Here is a 17,864-nt window from a genome sequence, read left to right on the forward strand (position 1 = left end):
ATAGGTTGCAGAAGTTCTGGTAAATAAAGAGGGGGACATGGGATTGTTTGATTGGGAGCTGGTGCAGACGTATAGGACTGAATGATTTCCTTCGGTGCCATTATAAGTATAATGGAGACAGGCCAGCTCACATCTGATGAAACATAATAGAGATTCTGATTGCGTTGATTGTAGAGAGGGAGAATTACTCACACTGATAATTCATTTGCCTTTTCTATCTGAACCACTAATTGTATATTTTCCCAAACACATTCTAAGCGAATATAATGTAGGGGTGTAGTTTGTGGAGATATAATATTAAGTTCTGTATGCCAGAGCTGTGAGGTTTTTTTTCACATCCTGCTTTTCTGTAATTAATACACAATCTGTTTAAACCTGTTATCTTGCTTGTTAATTCAGGCAAAGCATATGCAAGCATGTAATGACCCTTGAACATTCTTGTAGATTGGCATCTACCACCTACTATCATTGACCTGACAGATCCCTACTCAGCATCTAGCCCATGTTTTTGACTGTATTGAGAAATTTTGATGGGACAGTGTAGAGGAAGCTTTGCTCAGAATGTGCCTGATGCTGTGCATGCCCTTGGAGTGTTTGATGAGCCACATAGAGAGTCCATTACTTTCCATCTAGCCTGTGTTGTACCTTCTCTAGGGTGTTTGAATGGATAGGCTTTATCGTTGGTTTAACTCATTCTACAAAACGCGAAAGTCTGATAATGAATGTAGCCAAGGCACACAAATTCTGGAGGAACTCAGCAGTGTACATAGGAGGTGAAGATATAAATGATGTTTCGGGCCTGAGTCCACCTAAGGACACTGCAAGACCTGCTGCATTCCTCCAGCATTTCTGTGACTTAACTTGTGCTCTACGTGCCAAGGGGAGTTTGATATTTGCACTAGGTGCCAACACTAGAAACAATCCATTTCTTTCCTGTCATTAAGATAAAATTCAGAAAAAATATACAAATTGACAGTACTTAGTAGGCACTGTCTACAAAAAGTAAAATATTTGAGGAAGCCAAGTAATTAAAGATTCCACAGTACTTCTTGAATTTAATGGCAGTTTACCAAACAGCACATTTACTCCCAAATACGATATACAATGCAAGTCAGTTTGGTTGAAGTCACTGTTTGAATTGTTGCGTTAGTTGGTTGTGTGACAAAAATGCTTCGGAGAGGCTGAGTTCAAACTCCATTCATTTCAACATTTTTATTTCACTTTTTAGAAGATTTGCTCCTCAACCTGTGTTGAAAAAGTAACTGAGATACAAACCCATCTGACATAAAAGCCCAACAGGTTCACCAAAGTTCTTTTAGGGAATTAATTGAACCTGATGAGACTTTTTGGCTAAAATTTAGCTGAGTTCATTGGCACTTTCACAGGCAATTGGTGCTGCTTCATCAAGATCACTCTTGGCCATTTATTTCCTTCAGAGAACATGAAAGAGAGAGAGAGAGAGAGAGAGAGAGAGAAGATGGGAGGGGGCGATAGAGAAGACATCACTGCATAGTTAGAGGCCAAAATAGAGATAATTGTATATTCATAGTTTTTCTGTGCAGAAATGGGTCCTGTGGACCACCACACCAATGCTGACCTTGTCCATCATGATGGAAGTGTATGTGAGAGAGGAAACAATAGAGAGTAAAAAGAAAAATGAAACATAAAGGAAAAGAATCAGAAATGCAGATGGACAGAAACTGTTCAACTGAACTCATCATCCAAACCCAGAGAAAAATCTGAAGCAATCTCCAAAACAATTGAAGTGTAATTTAAATCAGTGTCTTCTGCCTCAGTAGATGTGTAAATTTATGAAAAATGTTTTCAATTTTTAAAATTATTTTCAAACTTAGAAATTTTGAGGTCAAAACATATGGATTAAATTCACAATCCTTCAAATTAACGGAGGCTGCAGTTAAACCTTCAAATAGCATTCACCGAGAAATAAATTTATGCCATATGTTTGTCATTTGTTGAATTTCGTTTTATTATTTTTTTTCACATAAGCTTTAATCTGTATTTAATTTATTTTCTTTCATCTGTTCTTCAGGAATAGCATTGAGATTCTTGCAAAGTATCATAAATCTAGGCATGAAATTATCTCCTTCATTGTGCATCAAAGACTGCCAGTGTCAGTAGAGTAGTGGGCATAGCTGAATCATATTATTGATTGTTTCCACCCAGGGAGTGTTAAGCCAGATTCGTCGTTTCGTGGAGCTGGAAAATATATTTAATTTCTTTGTGCCGTGCAGAGTAATTATTAAAAACACTCCATTCCTTGGGAGAGAGGCATGCAGCAGGTAAACACACTCCATTCCTTGGGAGAGAGGCATGCAGCAGGTAAACACACTCCATTCCTTGGGAGAGAGGCATGCAGCAGGTAAACACACTCCATTCCTTGGGAGAGAGGCATGCAGCAGGTAAACACACTCCATTCCTTGGGAGAGAGGCATGCAGCAGGTAAACACACTCCATTCCTTGGGAGAGAGATACTGAACAATCAAACTTATTTAATTCCCCAGCACAACAGTAATTGCATTTCATTCCCTCAGACTGTTCTGTGCATAAAGGAGTAATCCAGCCACTTATTGCAATACTAGCATTTTGCAAAGAAAAAAAAGCCAAAAACTATTTGAATCAGTTTCTTTTAGATTCCCATTCAATCTAGTTAATTGTTTTGATGGTCCTCCATTCTGGAGGACCATTGCCTTCCCAAGATCGTGTTATATGGCGAGCTCTCCACTGGCCACCGTGACAGAGGTGCACCAAAGAAAAGGTACAAGGACTGCCTAAAGAAATCTCTTGGTGCCTGCCACATTGACCACCGCCAGTGGGCTGATAACGCCTCAAACCGTGCATCTTGGCGCCTCACAGTTTGGCGGGCAGCAACCTCCTTTGAAGAAGACCGCAGAGCCCATCTCACTGACAAAAGGCAAAGGAGGAAAAACCCAACACCCAACCCCAACCAACCAATTTTCCCCTGCAACCGCTGCAATCGTGTCTGCCTGTCTCGCATCGGACTTGTCAGCCACAAACGAGCCTGCAGCTGACGTGGACTTTTTACCCCCTCCATAAATCTTCGTCCGCGAAGCCAAGCCAAAGAAAGAAGAATGGCCTGATTTGATGTGATAAACCAATGTAAAATAATGTAGCACCGGCCGAGATTTGAAATTGGGAACACTTCTGGCTGTGTCATAACATTGTGCAATGTTATTTGTGGTTCTTTTTTATTTGTAAGATTATCCCAGATCATTGCAATATTTGTCCGCGCTTGTTACAACTTGAAACTTGGGTCCTGTAACGTTCTAAAGTAGGATACTTTTTTCCTAGAAACATTTGCAGACTTGGTTATCACACATCTCACTGGGACTCAATCCCATCAATCTCAGTCCTATTTAATATTTTTCCAACTTTGCCTTGAAATAACTCTAATGCCAACGGTTGCTTGGAGCTAGTTTCTATATTTTCAGTGCCTAATATTTCTTCTGATTTCTGAAAATAACTAGGAGAGCAATAGAGATAGCACAAGTTATCTCGTTCAAGAAAAAAAACTACCACAGGCTGTGGGATATATTTTTGTAGTGCCTGGTAGCAAGATTTGGAGTGAGGCATTAAGTACTCAATTTTATATTTGAACCTCTGCAACAAATTTCTGTTAAAAACACACAAAAATGCTGGAGGAACTCAACTGGTCTCGCAGCATCCATAGGAGGTAAAGATATACTGTATTAACAACATTTCAGACCCGAGCCCTTCTTCAAGGAATGAGCAAAAAACTGGAGGGTGTAAGAATAAAGACTGAAGTTGGACCTGAGGAGGAGTCCAGACCAACAAAAAATGTTGTTTGGAGGAGAGGGGAGAATTGATTTTGGCTCTGTTGAAAGGATAGAGAGAGAAAATTGAAGAGAGAAAGAACTATAGGAAAAGAGATGGGGAAGAAGATGGTGGGGGGGGGGGGGTATTTTAATGGAAACAGGAGAAATTGGTTAATGCTATCTGGTTGGAGAGTGCTCAGATGGAAAATGAGGTATTATTCCCCCAATTTGTGGGTGGTCTCAATCTGGCAGTGTATGAGACCATGGATGGACATGTCAGCAAGGGAATGGGACAGGGAATTGAAATGGGTGTAATGCAATAAATGTCAGTTGGATATTCCTTCACTACAAGTTGTTTTTTGTGTAGCTTTTAACTATATGACTATTTGGGGAGATATATTTTGTTGGGATTAGTTGCAAGACTGTCATATTTTATCCTTCCCTAATACATATTTCACTGGAAACATAATAAATTGTCCATTTATTGTAAAATATGCCTAGATTTAGTGAGAAAGTTCATACTATGAGTAGTCCTATTGGTCAATCCATATATCGTACAGCAGTAAGAACAGAATGCAGAGTTACAGGGAGCGATCATTTTGTACCAAGTTTGCATAAATTGGAGGCTCAGGATAGTGAAGTTAAATAATTTCTAATCAAGATTTCGAAGGACTCTTGAAGAACACTTGGGGATCATGAAGGTGAAAGCCATTATAGTATGATTTGCTCCTTGTTCCATCATTGATAATTGGAAGAAGTAGCCAGCGGAAGACAGCAGCTGACATTTTGTCAAAGCCCCACTTTGAGTGTGAAGTGGCCCACAATTTCATTATAACAGTCCAGATAAATAATTTGATATCTGGGAATCATGCAACAACCACATGAAGCATAATCTTCTGGAAGTAATGAGTATCACCTTATTTCTTACCACTCAGGGGCAGTGGATGGGTTAGTTTTACAAGGGAGGACTGAAGGAACAGGCCATAAAAGACTGATCAAGCATTGCAGAGAAACTTTGACTTCCGGTATTTTTCTAAGCTATCAATTAAAGCCATTAATTTGTTAATTTAATGCTCTCATCTCTTGAAGGATTGGACATATGACTTACATGAATGAGTAATGAAAGTTTATATATTCTGGCTTGTGTACGCTGCAGTGCACTTCAGTTTAAAGTTCAACTCCTTCTGAGCATATATACTTCACAGAAAAATAGATTTCAAATTCAATTTTCAAAGTTTTAAAGCATCCCCGGCAGCTAGGAGTTAAAACTATTCACTCTGATACATGTGCAAAACTGTAAGATTTGAGAGCTTGTATTAATTGCTTTTTTCTTTGGTAGAGAGGAGTGTTTTCATTTTGTGTGCACACACACGACATGGGATGAGAGCATAAAAGATTGTGTGTGTGTGTGTGTGTGTGTGTGTGTGTGTGTGTGTGTGATTTTGCCAAAGACATTTTTTATTGCATCCTGGTGCTAGCAGCTAAGCAGCAGCCCCATTTATTTTCTCACCTCTGAGAAATTCGGGAGAATTTCTATAGCATCACAACACAAATCTACTTTCAACCCCCACTTTTGAAGGCCCTTGACTTTTACAACATCATGAATTTATACAATGCAGCATGCCTAGGCTTTCTCTCAACCACAGTGCTCAGATCTCCATCACTTTATTTCCTAGGGATCAGTCTGTGCTAATTTCAGTAACATACTGCCAATTAAATTAACCCATTAGAAGATCTGCTGGAGTTTTCCATTGTCACTTTCCACAATCTAAATCATCCTAATTACCTCTATCAACCAGTAAAGAAAACTCACAACTTTTCTACAACACAAACTAGCTTCTTAAATCCCTCTTCTTGCTCTAACTGATCTTCTGCTAACAAATGTTGAACTAATAAAAATCATTTGTTGCTAAAGGTGAGATATCCTTTCATCCACCTCTATAGTCACCTCTGTTTTAGCTTCCATCTGACTCTCCTAGCTCACATCCTATCCTGCCTGAGCTCTCCTTGCCACCTGACTTGCCGTATGCTCCCACAGACTTTTTTTCATTGTTTTGCTGATCACTCTTCCTTGCCCTTGTGCTTCCTACCATTGTTCATGGTCCTTTCCCTCAGACTCTGTCTCCCTCTCCCTAGTGCATTAGAACTCCACCCACCACATATGCCTTGACCTGTTCTTCCTTCTCAACTGCTGTCTGTTCAACTTCCCTTTCCCACCTCTAATCTTTCCACAAAGTTATTCATTTCAACAGGTTAAAGAAAAAAAATAAGGCAGCTTTTGGACAAGCATCCGATCAGCTGCCAGCTTATTGCAGGTGAAGATGAGAATCTGTTCCAAGGAAAATGTGAATTTAGTACGAATTTTAAATCCCACCCACACCTCTTATTTTCTGTCTGCTTGTTTGATTTGAATATTATATGTTTTTGTGTGGATATGTGGAGTAAATTTATGTATCTTGTGTGCATATAAATTGATGTATGTTTGTGCATGTGAGTGTTTGTAAAAGTGAACTTCAGTGTATGTGTTTGGACACTTGTGTGTGGACATGTGAGGTTTTGAATGTCCGTACCTTGAATAAGGGCTCAGGTCTCAAGTGTTAGTTATATATCTTTACCGGCCATGGATACTTCGACACTTGCTGAGTTACTCCAGCATTTTTGTGTTGTTTATGCGATCACAGTGTCTGTGGAATTTTGTGGTTCACCATTCGGAATGTGCCTGTGTGATGAAGGAGTTACCACTAATTTTGGATTTGCATTGTTTCCTGAAGTACAAAGCAGCGAGAACATTTTAAATTTGATTTTTCTTATGGTTTTTTCTGCAGGATTTCAGTAAATCCATGATTTGATTTCTAAACATTGTATGTTTTTGAATATGATCACTGAGAAGGTATTTTTAAAGAGAACTAACATACCGTAAGCATTTAATATCATGTCAAAACCGGAAAATCTGCCCCTGACTGTTGCATGAAGGAAGCCAGATTTTGCATACCCCAAAATTCAAAGTGGAGTTGCATCTGTTACTGCGATCAAACTCCTTCAAAACATATTTTAACATAACCTGTGTTCAGGGTTTGCAAAAAAATATTAGCAATCATCTTTCTCAGAATCCAAATCAGAACCAGGAATTATTGTCATGAACAAATCATGAAATTCGGTGTTTTGCGGCAGCGTCCCAGTGCAAACGTTCATATTATAACCATCTTATGGCATTACTATAAAAAAATAAAATAAAATAATAACAATGAGAGTGAACGAAAAGTAAGGCCGTGTCTTTGGTTCATTAATTATTCGGGAATCTGATAGCAACAGGGAAGAAGCTGTCCTTGTGCCCCTGAGTGCTCATTTTTAGGCTCCTGGACCTTTTCCCGATGGTAGCAGAGCGAAGAGGGCATGGCTTGGGTAATGAGGGACTCTGAGGATAGAGGCTGCTTTTTTAAGACACCACCTCATGTCGATGTCCTCGATGGAGTTAAGTCTGGTGCCTGTAATGTTGCAGGCTGAGTTAATGACCATCTGGAGTTTATACTCTCGCTCAATCCCATCCAAAACCATTCTTTCTCTGGTATATAATTATTGCATGACAAAGGAAGATGGTAGTTCAAATCCCACATAAGACGGCAATTTCTTGTGGCCAATTGGCCATCTGATACAGAGTTGTCATGTCCTTCCTATTTGAGGTTTGGCTCTGAATGATGTGTAAGTGTTACGCCAGTGGTTTTCAAACATTTTCTTTCCACTCACTTACCACTTTAAGTAATTCCTATGCCATCGGTGCTCTATGATTAGTAAGGGATAAAGTGGTATGGGAGTAGGAAAAAAAGGTTGAGAACCACTGCTCTAGACCCAATTGTTACTAAAATATTCTGCTTGAGAAAAATTGTCATTGGCCCCTTTCCTTTGGAGTTATGAAACCGTGCACATAACGAGTCAATTAGGTACAATTATAACTGTGGCTTTCAATCATTTTCTTACCACTTTATCCCTTACTAATCACAGAGGATCTATGGCATAGGGAATACTTAAGGTGGAATGGGAGTGAAAAGAAAAGGTTTGAAAACCTCTGTGTTACACCCAAGGCTAACAACTCAGATCTAAAATCCTGCAGACGGGTTTGGATGAAAACAAATTGACCATTGGAAAGCTACTTGTTCTCTTTGTAGGAGAATTGTTAATATCAACATGAGGTGTCCAGTCTTCTTCAGTTGGATTAATATTGTTCATACAGAACAATAGCAACTTTTGCTCGGTGAATCCTCTTTGTTTTATTTTGGACCTCTGTCCACAATCCTCCACAATGAGAATTTTGGTTGTTCTATTTAAAATAATTTTAAATTAAATTTAAATTTAAAATTTATTTACAACAAATTAGAAGCTGATTCTGGTCATGGAAACCCATGCCACTCAATCTCACCCACTATCAACCTACCAACACCCCCATGTTTCTGAAGGGTGTGAGGAAACCCATGAAAGTCACGGGAAGAGCATTTAAACTCCTTACAGAGAGTGCTGGATTCGAACCCAGGTCACTGGCACAGTAATAACAATGTGCTAACTGCTACACCCTCCATGCCGGCCTTTTATTGATTTATTAAAACCACAACTGAGCAAATTAAAATATCATCGTTGATATCCAGGAGACGCTCGCTCAACAGTGCCCATCCATTTTGGAAGTGAGCGGTAGACACTGAGTCCTCCTTCTTTGGAGACAATCCGGCATGTACATACATGACATTGTATACAATCCTGAGATATTTTTTCCTGTGGGCCAGGCAAAAGGACCACTTATTGTTAGTGCAAAATAAAACTGTACACACCCTACACATGTAAACAAAATAAAGAAATGCAAGCAAACTGACTATGCAATACAGAGAGGAAAAAAACAATAAGGTGCCTTAAATGAGTCCCTGATTGAGATTGTTGTTGAGGAGTCTGATGGTGGAGGGGTAGCAGCTGTTCCTGATCCTGGTGGTGTGAGTATTGTGGCACCTGTATCTCTGTCCTGATCGTAACCGTGAGAACAGAGCGTGTGCTGGGTGGTGTGGATCCTTGATGATTGCTGCTGCTCTCTGACGACAGTGTTCCCTGTAGATGTCCTCGATGGTGGTGATGTCCTGGGCCGTGTCCACTACCTTTTGCAGGGCTTTACGCTCAGGGTATTGGTGTCCCCATACCTTTCCTGATTTATAATGAGTTTTTATGATTCAAATGGTGCATTTGCATTGAATGTGAATGAAGCATAGGTTGTCATTCACAGAACATGAATTCTTGCTTATCAAACTATCTGAATGAAAGGAGCAGCAATCATGAGTCTCAGTACAGGATTTTCTTTCAGTCAAAGGGTTATAACAGAATTATCTAACCTCTGCAAGCATGAATGTTGTGAGCCATGACAATATTCAAGACTGAGAATGACAGATAGATATTTTGGCACTTACACTACTTCACTTATTTAGGAATAGAACATGAAAGTGGGCTTTAGCTTATAAATCAGCCCCAACCTTACTGAATGCAAGGAAGTGTGAGAGACTGCATGCTTCATTCTGTTTCAATTTCTTTTGTTGTGCGAGGCCACTGAGTTCTTATTTTGCTATGTGTAGAGACCTCATTTAGTCTCTCATCTGATTTACTGAGTTGATAGAATCATAGAGCTGTACAGCACAGAAACCGACCCTTTGGCCCATCACAGTCAGGCTGTAAAGTTTCTACATTTGCAGTGAGGACAGCTTGGTAAACTTCCAAAGGCATCTTTGGATGTTACAAACCATGCTGTAGTACAACAGTGAATGATCCACTGTGATTTTCTTCCCACTCTAATACAGACCCATGAATGCTCTTGAATGGTGAACATCAGGGATCAAATCAAATTCTTCAGGAACATTCCAGCAACACATCTCTGTTTTGTTTGTTTTGTTCACAGCATCAACAAATTTGGCTTCTCTTTACTTTTCCAACAGCATCTAACCCAAGACTTACCTTCCTCAGTCACCTTTCTCTTCTCAGTGCTCCTGAACTGCTGAGTCCCTCACTGGCTGTGTTAGAATTCTAAGAAAACTGACCATTCCCAAGCAGACCCTCAACCTGTGATCGTGATGGAGCACTCCTGAAGAAGCAAAGTCGGGAAAGACCCTGGGGACCTGAGCAGGGAAAGAAAGTTAAACCTTGCAATAAAGTTTTAAAACCAGACTGCAGTGAGGAGGTGTATTGCTTTGCTCACTAATGCAAAGCAAATTGATTCAGATAGGAACCAACCACAGAATATTTCTTAAATTAAAAAGTTAAAATTAAATTGCTCAAGTGACTTGATGTGAAGTGAGATGATTGATTTCAGTTTCCCAGGGTCTTTATATTCTCTCCAATGCACAGGTTTTAATTAAAGCACCAGCAGATAATATAGTGTATTTGTACAAAATGGGGCCATATTAATTCAATCAGGATTCAGGCTCCATTATCTCAGCCTGGACACGCAGGGGTTTTTAATTGAAATCTCATTAGCTCTACTTGTCTGCACATCTCTGTGGGTGATAGCTTGTCTACTGAATTTTTTTTTAAAGTAGGCCCAATCAAGAACTAAGGATCTGAGCACGCAAAGCTTCAAGTGCCAATACTGAGTGAGTGCCACACTATTGGAAGGTCCATACTGTATTAATGATGTAATATGAGAGAGTTGTACTGTGCGAGGAACAATACTGAGGGAGTGGAGCACAAACAGAAGGCCAGCGTTGAGTCAAGTCAAGTTCGTTATCATCAGATTGTATAAGCGAAACCTGACGAAACAGAGTTCTCCGGTCCTTGGTGCAAAACATGCAGTCACACAACCAGATAAACAATACTTATGCAGGACAAGTATTCATATATACAAATAAATGAATATTGTTTTGTTAACATGAGTATTGGATAGTTAGTGTGAGCAATTCCTTTGGTCAGTCAGCATACAGGCTGTCCATGGGAAGAAGCAGAATCTCAGCCTGGTGGTGCTGGCTTTGATGCTGCTGTATCTCTTGAGGATGACTGGGGCAGTACTGAAGGAGTAGCCCACTGCCCAAGGGTATGGTACACATTCTGTGGGTCAGTGATATGAGGGGACTGCAGTGGCTGATCATTGTTACTGAAAGACTGCTGCAATGCTTGAGGGCTAATGCTGAGAGAGTGGTGTATTATCTGAGGGGCAGTACTGAGGTAGTGTTGTATGAGAAACATAACATCACAGCACAAAAAACATGCCCTTTGGCCCTTCCTAATCTGCGTATTCTGCCTCGTCTCACTGAGGGTCGAATTCCAGCTTCTCTGACTTCACTCTATTTGGCTTCCACAGCTATATGCATAGAGACCGAGGTGTGGGGGTGGGGAGGGGGTCCTCATTCATGAGCAATGGGCTATGCCAGTATCTGCTGGCCAGAAGCATTGCCACAAGTAGGACCACCAGCTACAACTTCCAGGGTTACAGGCAAGTAGAAAGGGAGAACACCACTGTCTGGAAGGCTGTCCTCCTAGCCCTATGGACTAGGAACCTTCCAGACTCCCGTGGGCAAGAGGTCTCTCCTATGAACTGCCGTGAATTCCACACCGCATGAACATATGTTTTTCTTTCCCAGGAAATCTGAGGGTGGAATCAAGCTGCCAGCATTGCTGACTTCCCAAGGGCAGTCCTACTCTAGAAACATGAGGTGCCATAAGTCCAAAGCTCTGGTCAAAAGGGTCTACCTCCTCCACGCCAACCCCTAATATGCCTATGTGGTGTACCCTGTGATGGGCATGAGAACACTGTCTCCATTAGGGATTTTTTGGCACCCTCAGGGGCCCTGGAGACTTTCACTGATCACTCCTCACCCACCTCACCCCTACACAACCACGATACACTAGGGCCAGTGTATCCTCAACAGAGGACACGCCAGACTTATCACTAAATGCCCACCAGCCCAATGCCAACGATTTTACACGGGCACCCCAGATTATCCAGAACCCTGCCACAGTGCCGCAACTGCAGCCCGAATTACAAGGGTCACAGAGAAAAACCAGACCACCTGATAGATTTAATTTGTAACTGTATCATCATTAGTTCACCCTGCTAGACTCTTAAAAAAATGCAAGCGGTGAATGTGGTAAAACCTGTATGTATGTGTTTGTCTGTTTGGACACACCCATTGGCTGACTGCTTCTCCCACAAACTCCAGAATGTTCCACATCCCCCTGCCCAGTGCAGAACCATCGAGCAGCATGGATTTGCTTTTGTTCTAAAAGGAATAAAAGCCTATCAGTTCGTTCAACTTCACTCTTTTGGAGTTATTGATGGTGCATAAAGCAGCACCCCTTTTGGACAAAAGGGGTCAAAAGTGACCATGCACGCTAGTTAGGGGTGTGAGGTAGGGGAGGTTGAGTTTGTTGAGTAGGTTATATAGGTCGGCACAACATTATGGGCCAAAAGGCCCTGTTCTGCGCTGTAATGTTCTATGCTCTTTGTTTTCTCCAGTAATAATGAAGAACCATTACCATCTGCAGAATGCTGGGAGACTTGGAGGGAACACATTGGTGAACCCATATGCTTGCTGGCCTGGTACTTCTAGATGGTGGAGTTGATGCTGGAGATTAAAGCTTCTTTTATTTTGTCTTGCTTGTCAAAAGGTCAACCACAAGCTACTCCTTCAACAAGTTCCTTCACCCCAGGAAATGCGGCACGGAGATCTGCATCATCACAAAGTGCCATCAGACAGGACGCCCCGCGGAACAACACCATCACTGAAGCTGCTAATAGGTTCCAGAGTCCAGTTGCCTTCACTCTGATTGAACCCAGAGTGCCCAGTGGTGGAGTGGCATACTCAACGCCATCGACTTCACACGGCAAGCATGGTGAACTGCAGTCATATCCATCCATCAACAGTCACAGCAGCAAGAAGAGCAAGTCCAGCTCCAAGTCAACAGCATCTCAGATCCCTTCTGATGCAGAGGAAGGCGAGTGTAGGCCAAACTATCTGTCGCGGACAAGGGCCCTGTATCTCTGACGTACATGGTGGATTGTAGAGAAACGACGAGTAGACAAAATGGCCTGTGGCCATTGTTGGCCTGACACTGATGTAGATGATAGGTCGGGCACATCCCATGTGTTTTCTGGTGACAGGTTGTTGCAAAATGCCAACCCAAGCTCATGGTAGTGGTCCTGCCCCCTGCTCATCATGTGGGGAAAAACCCATATCAATGAAACTGCCAACAATATCTTTACAGGTAGCTAGCACAATCCCTCAGTTCATCTGACCGACAAACTATCAGAATGTAGTAAAGTCCCTGGTATCTGGCACCTATGGGGATTGGTAGATGCCAGATAAGTGGTTGCTTGAGATTGCATGTTGCATGAATGGCGAGGTGTGCCAATTTTAAACGTTCGTATTTTTTACCCATTTATTTTCCATGATTTTTCTTTTGTTGGTTCCTTGAGAAGGCCATCTGCTTGAATTCCAGATAACAGGGATTTTACTATACTATGATTGTTTCCAAATTTCCCCATTTCAGAAACACTCAATATATTCCAGAATTTTTAAAATCTATTACATAAAAGTTAACCAAATAGAAAAAATACCAAAACACAAAATACATTTTTTTAAATTCATGTAATTTCAAAAAATTATAGGAGAATCTGATAATAGTAATATTTAATTCCTCACTGCTATTTCCATCCAATGAGCAGACCCCCATGCATCGGGTCCTCCAGACCTTCATCCATTCACTGATCTAGCCTCTTATTGTGCACCCTGGGTACTGCTGCAACCTTGCACTCCAGTGCTAGACATTATAAGCAGGTTACTTACTATCAGCACTGTTGGAAATTACAGGCAGCTAACAACTTTGGGAATCCATGTTCTTTGCGCATGTGTGGAAATCTTGAATATCTGGCATCAATGTGGACAACTCCCAACCTTTTCCAGCAGAAGAAATAATCACAGATTACAATGGAGCCAACTTATTCAAATGAAGGGCTTCTTTTATTTGTTACGTTAAACAAATACCCAGAACATCCAGGCTCCAATTCCTGATGAAGAATGAATTTAAACTGGTGTTGCTATTGCCTGAAATAAACTAGTTGAAGGAAACCATCAGATGACTTTGGAAAGTGCATGAGGTAGCATATCCATTGAGGGTGGGAACAGAATTGTACTCATGGTTATTCAGTCTGTTATTACTGAGAAGGCATGTGGTTACTTGGGTGCAATAAGGTTTAATATTACCACAAAAGCTATAGAGGTCGAAATTTAGAACAGTAAATGTGAGAAAGTACTTTCAAGCTAAAACTGATATTCCCAAGATTGGGAGCTATTCATTTCAGAAAACACAAACTTTAAGACTGAGATTAAACTTTGAGCTTGCCCTGTGTTCAGACACATGTGGGCAGCATGGTTAGTGTCGTGGCTAGTGTTACTACAGTGCCATTGACCAGGGTTCGAATCCAGCACTGTCTGTAAGGAGTTTGTATATTCTCCCCGTCTACATAGGTTTCCTCCGGGTGATCCGGTTTCTTCCTACCCTCCAAAAATGTATGGGGTTTGTAGGTTAATTTGTGTAATTGAGGCAGGAAAGGCCTGCTGCATCTCTAAATTTTAAAAAAAATTTAAAAATCCAAGCTTTCTACTCAGTTAAATGATCCCACCAAGGACACACAGTATTAGATAGGCCACAGAAATAAGCTTATTTCCTGCTGCTTATCATTGTCCACTGACATCTGATAATGAAAGAGGGATAATTAACCAGGGTTCCTGTATCTGATCTGTCAACAAATGAGCCCTAGTTTAAACAGAAGACAAATCCATAGGACTCCTATTCCCAAATATTGTTCACCGACCAGTGAGTTAGAGTGCGGGACATCGCCTAAGGTTCCTGCTGCAGATAGCTAACCAGTGCTAGATAGTGAGAAAATAAACATGGTTTCTTTGTCCCAATTTAACGTCAGTGACTCCTAAATTAGAGAGAAGAAATCAGTCACAGTTCTACCTCATGATTCCTGCCTACACACTGGACTTGGCTCCAATATCCTCTACAGATATAACCCACGTACAGATGGGATTTTTACTGATCTTCATCAAAAGGATAATTATCTCTTATATCTCTCTGTCTCTCTTCCCCAGATTGCTGTGTGCACTGTATCCTGGCTTGTTTGTTCTGTCAGTTCCTCACTCTGTGTAATATCGTACTCGACTGTGCGACATGTGGCTCTTGCACCTCTGACACCTCCTGCTGCTTCTGCTGCGGCTCAGAGGAGTGTGCAGCCTGTGACTTGCCGTGTGACCCAGACTGCGGGATAGTGGACGCATGCTGTGAATCGGCGGACTGCCTGGAGATCTGCATGGAGTGCTGTGGCCTTTGCTTCTCTTCATAAATGTGAATCCTGGGAATCTGGACTGGTGTTCATGAGAATAGTACTGGATGGTTGGTTATTGTGAATCTTTGAATTTCTGCAACAAACAAGGAGCAGGGTGCAAATTTCCTTGGCCCAAGAAACTTATGGCTGTCAAGAACTAAAAATAAAATGTATGTCTCAGTGACATGGACTTCAGATTATTATTGACAGGTGAGATGGTTTGCCAAATGTTGTTCACTAACTCTTCAACCTCCAAATCCTTCTGTGAACACATATTTGTTTGTCCCTATGAGAATATTCTTCTGATAACCTCATGTTGAATCAAAGCTTCAGTCCTCATCGACAGGATTATGATGTTGCTTCCAGTACGAAATGATGCACAGCAAAAGGTTTTGTGGGTGCAAGGCTGTTGAGGGGACTCTATTCAGATTGTGAGCAAGCACTGGGAAAGAGTGGTTAGTTCTTGGTTCCGTGACCCTGATCTCCACCCAACTAGATCAATACCTGTCTCTGATGCCTCCCGGTGAATTATTTATGAAGAGGCCATGACAAATCCAAGCAAAGAGTCAATTCCTACCTCTGTTTGTCAGTGGTAGGATATCACATTGTTTTCTGGTGAGGGAGGATCTTCAGCCTGTCTGGCCTATTTATCCATAGTTTCCCTTTGGTGCATTTTTTAATTCTACTTGGACGATTGGTTGCTGAGTTTTTTTTTCTCGCTGAGGGTGAGGAGATTCATTCTCGTTGCATGTGTTAAATAGGCAATGTGTGAACCAATACACTTTGCTGTTGCTATTCAGTTCCATTGACATCAACTTTACTACATTGTCTATTTAACAACACCTAGAGCAAAGATAAACTGCAGATGTCCCCGAAATTTGAAGTTAAAGAAGAAAGTACTGGTGATGCTCTGTGGCACCTCTGAGGAAAAGCAAAGTAGATGTTATAGGTTTAATCAGAAATGTGATGACATTATGGGGAAAGAGCAGGGCATATTAGATATCTTTTTCAAAGAACCAACACAGGTCAAATAAAATGAATGGCTTCCTGTAATCTTCTCTGAATACAACTGGAGCTACTTGTTTATCCCATTACAGGAACTCTGTTGTATCTATCTCCTAGAACACTGAAGCAGAACACAACTGAATTAATGAGTGTTGATTATAATTTCTCTTTATTCGGTTTAATAGCGTATATTTTTAGTCCTTGTTTGATGTTATAGATTAAATAGTCACCCCAACAATTTGGTCCACTTATGACTGGGGCTATAACAAGTTGTCTGAAAGTTTGGCCAAAAAAAAAACTTGTACTTTTAGGGAAACTCTCTTTACTTGTATTTCTCAATTGTCCACTAACTGTAATGGCCATGGTTATTCAGAAGTATGAAACTGCTCGCTTTGCATGGTTCCTGCAGCCCACACAATCTCCCACCTCCTTAAGTTCTCACACAAACATCAAGTCATTGCATCTGAATTTTCTTCAACAGCTCCTTCCTGAGGATCTCAAACTGTGAAACTCCCACATCCCTCAGGTACAAGATTAGAAAATTGCTAGCAGTTGTCGAAATAATTATATAGGCTGCAAGAAACATTATCCATTCAAGGCAAAATAAAACTAACAGGAAAAAAATGGTGCCAGTCATCAAGAGAAATTAAAGATATCAGTAAATTTTGATAAAAGGCTTACAATGTCAAGGGAAACAATAGTATGCTTGCTTGAAGATTGGGAACATTTCAGAATCCAGCAAAAAGAAGGAATAAGGGAATAGGATACAGAGAGGCATCTAGGCAAAAACAATGAGAATGAAGAGCTGCTCCATTTATATATATATGTGTGTGTGTGTGTGTGTGTGTTTGGAAAGGAAAAGGTTAGTATTAAATTAGTGTGGGTCCTTTAAAGAGTGAGACAGGAAAAATTATGTTGGGGAATAAGAAAATATTTTCTTATTCAAAACCTCCCAGGACAGGACTGAATGAGGAGCTCAAAAGAATTTAAAAAAACATTCATTTAAAAAAAAAAGTAAAGGAACCATTAATTGGACTGAAATGTACTAGGCCTGATGATCTGTATCTAGGGTTTTGAAGGGGTGGGGATGGAGATAATGAATGCACTGATTGACCATCCAAAATTCCATGAATATTCCCCACTTATTGGAAGGTTTACATCTTTTTGGAAAGGAGAGGAAGAGCAAAAAGGTCAGTGAAAATGCTGGAATATATTATTAAGGAGATGGTAGCATGGCACTTAAAGGGACTGGGCATAGTCAACATGGAATTATGTAAAGTAATTTTTTATTTAATTTAAGAGACAGTGCGGTAACAGGCCCTTCTGGCCCAGGAGCCTGCGTTGCCCAAATACATCAATGTGAGCAATTAACTTTCAATCCTGTTTATCCTTGGAAGATGGGTGGAAACCTGACTACCCGGACGAAACCCACGCGGTCATTGGGAGAGTGAACAAACAGAAAGCAGCAGATTCAAACCCGGTTCATGGGCGCTGTAATAGCATTGAGCTAACTGTGCCATCCTTATTTAACAAATTTAACAGATAAATCTGTTAGAGATTTTTGAGGTTATAACTAGCAGAGTCCATAGGGGTGAGCCAGTTGATATAGTACCAGTCTGTTATGGGCTTTTGGAAGGCCTTTGATATGATCACACCCAGAGTATTAAAAATTAAGCTTCAGTGTATTGAGGTAATGATCT

At 40.8% G+C, this 17,864-nt stretch overlaps 1 protein-coding gene across 5 annotated transcripts in view; it reads left to right on the plus strand.

The window, feature by feature from the left end:
* The window catches only part of mdfi (MyoD family inhibitor), a 92,515-nt gene extending 77,172 nt beyond the window's left edge, over positions 1 to 15,343 (plus strand). For all 5 annotated transcript variants that reach the window (XM_069941856.1, XM_069941855.1, XM_069941857.1 and 2 more), the window contains 2 exons: positions 12,438 to 12,764; positions 14,927 to 15,343. In XM_069941856.1, coding sequence (XP_069797957.1) covers positions 12,438 to 12,764; positions 14,927 to 15,177 — 578 coding nt within the window. In that variant the 3' untranslated portion in view covers positions 15,178 to 15,343. The remainder of the gene's footprint in view (positions 1 to 12,437; positions 12,765 to 14,926) is intronic.
* The last annotated feature ends 2,521 nt before the right edge of the window (positions 15,344 to 17,864 follow it).

This window comes from Narcine bancroftii, chromosome 5, assembly GCF_036971445.1.
Source record: "Narcine bancroftii isolate sNarBan1 chromosome 5, sNarBan1.hap1, whole genome shotgun sequence".
Classification (NCBI taxonomy): domain Eukaryota; kingdom Metazoa; phylum Chordata; class Chondrichthyes; order Torpediniformes; family Narcinidae; genus Narcine; species Narcine bancroftii.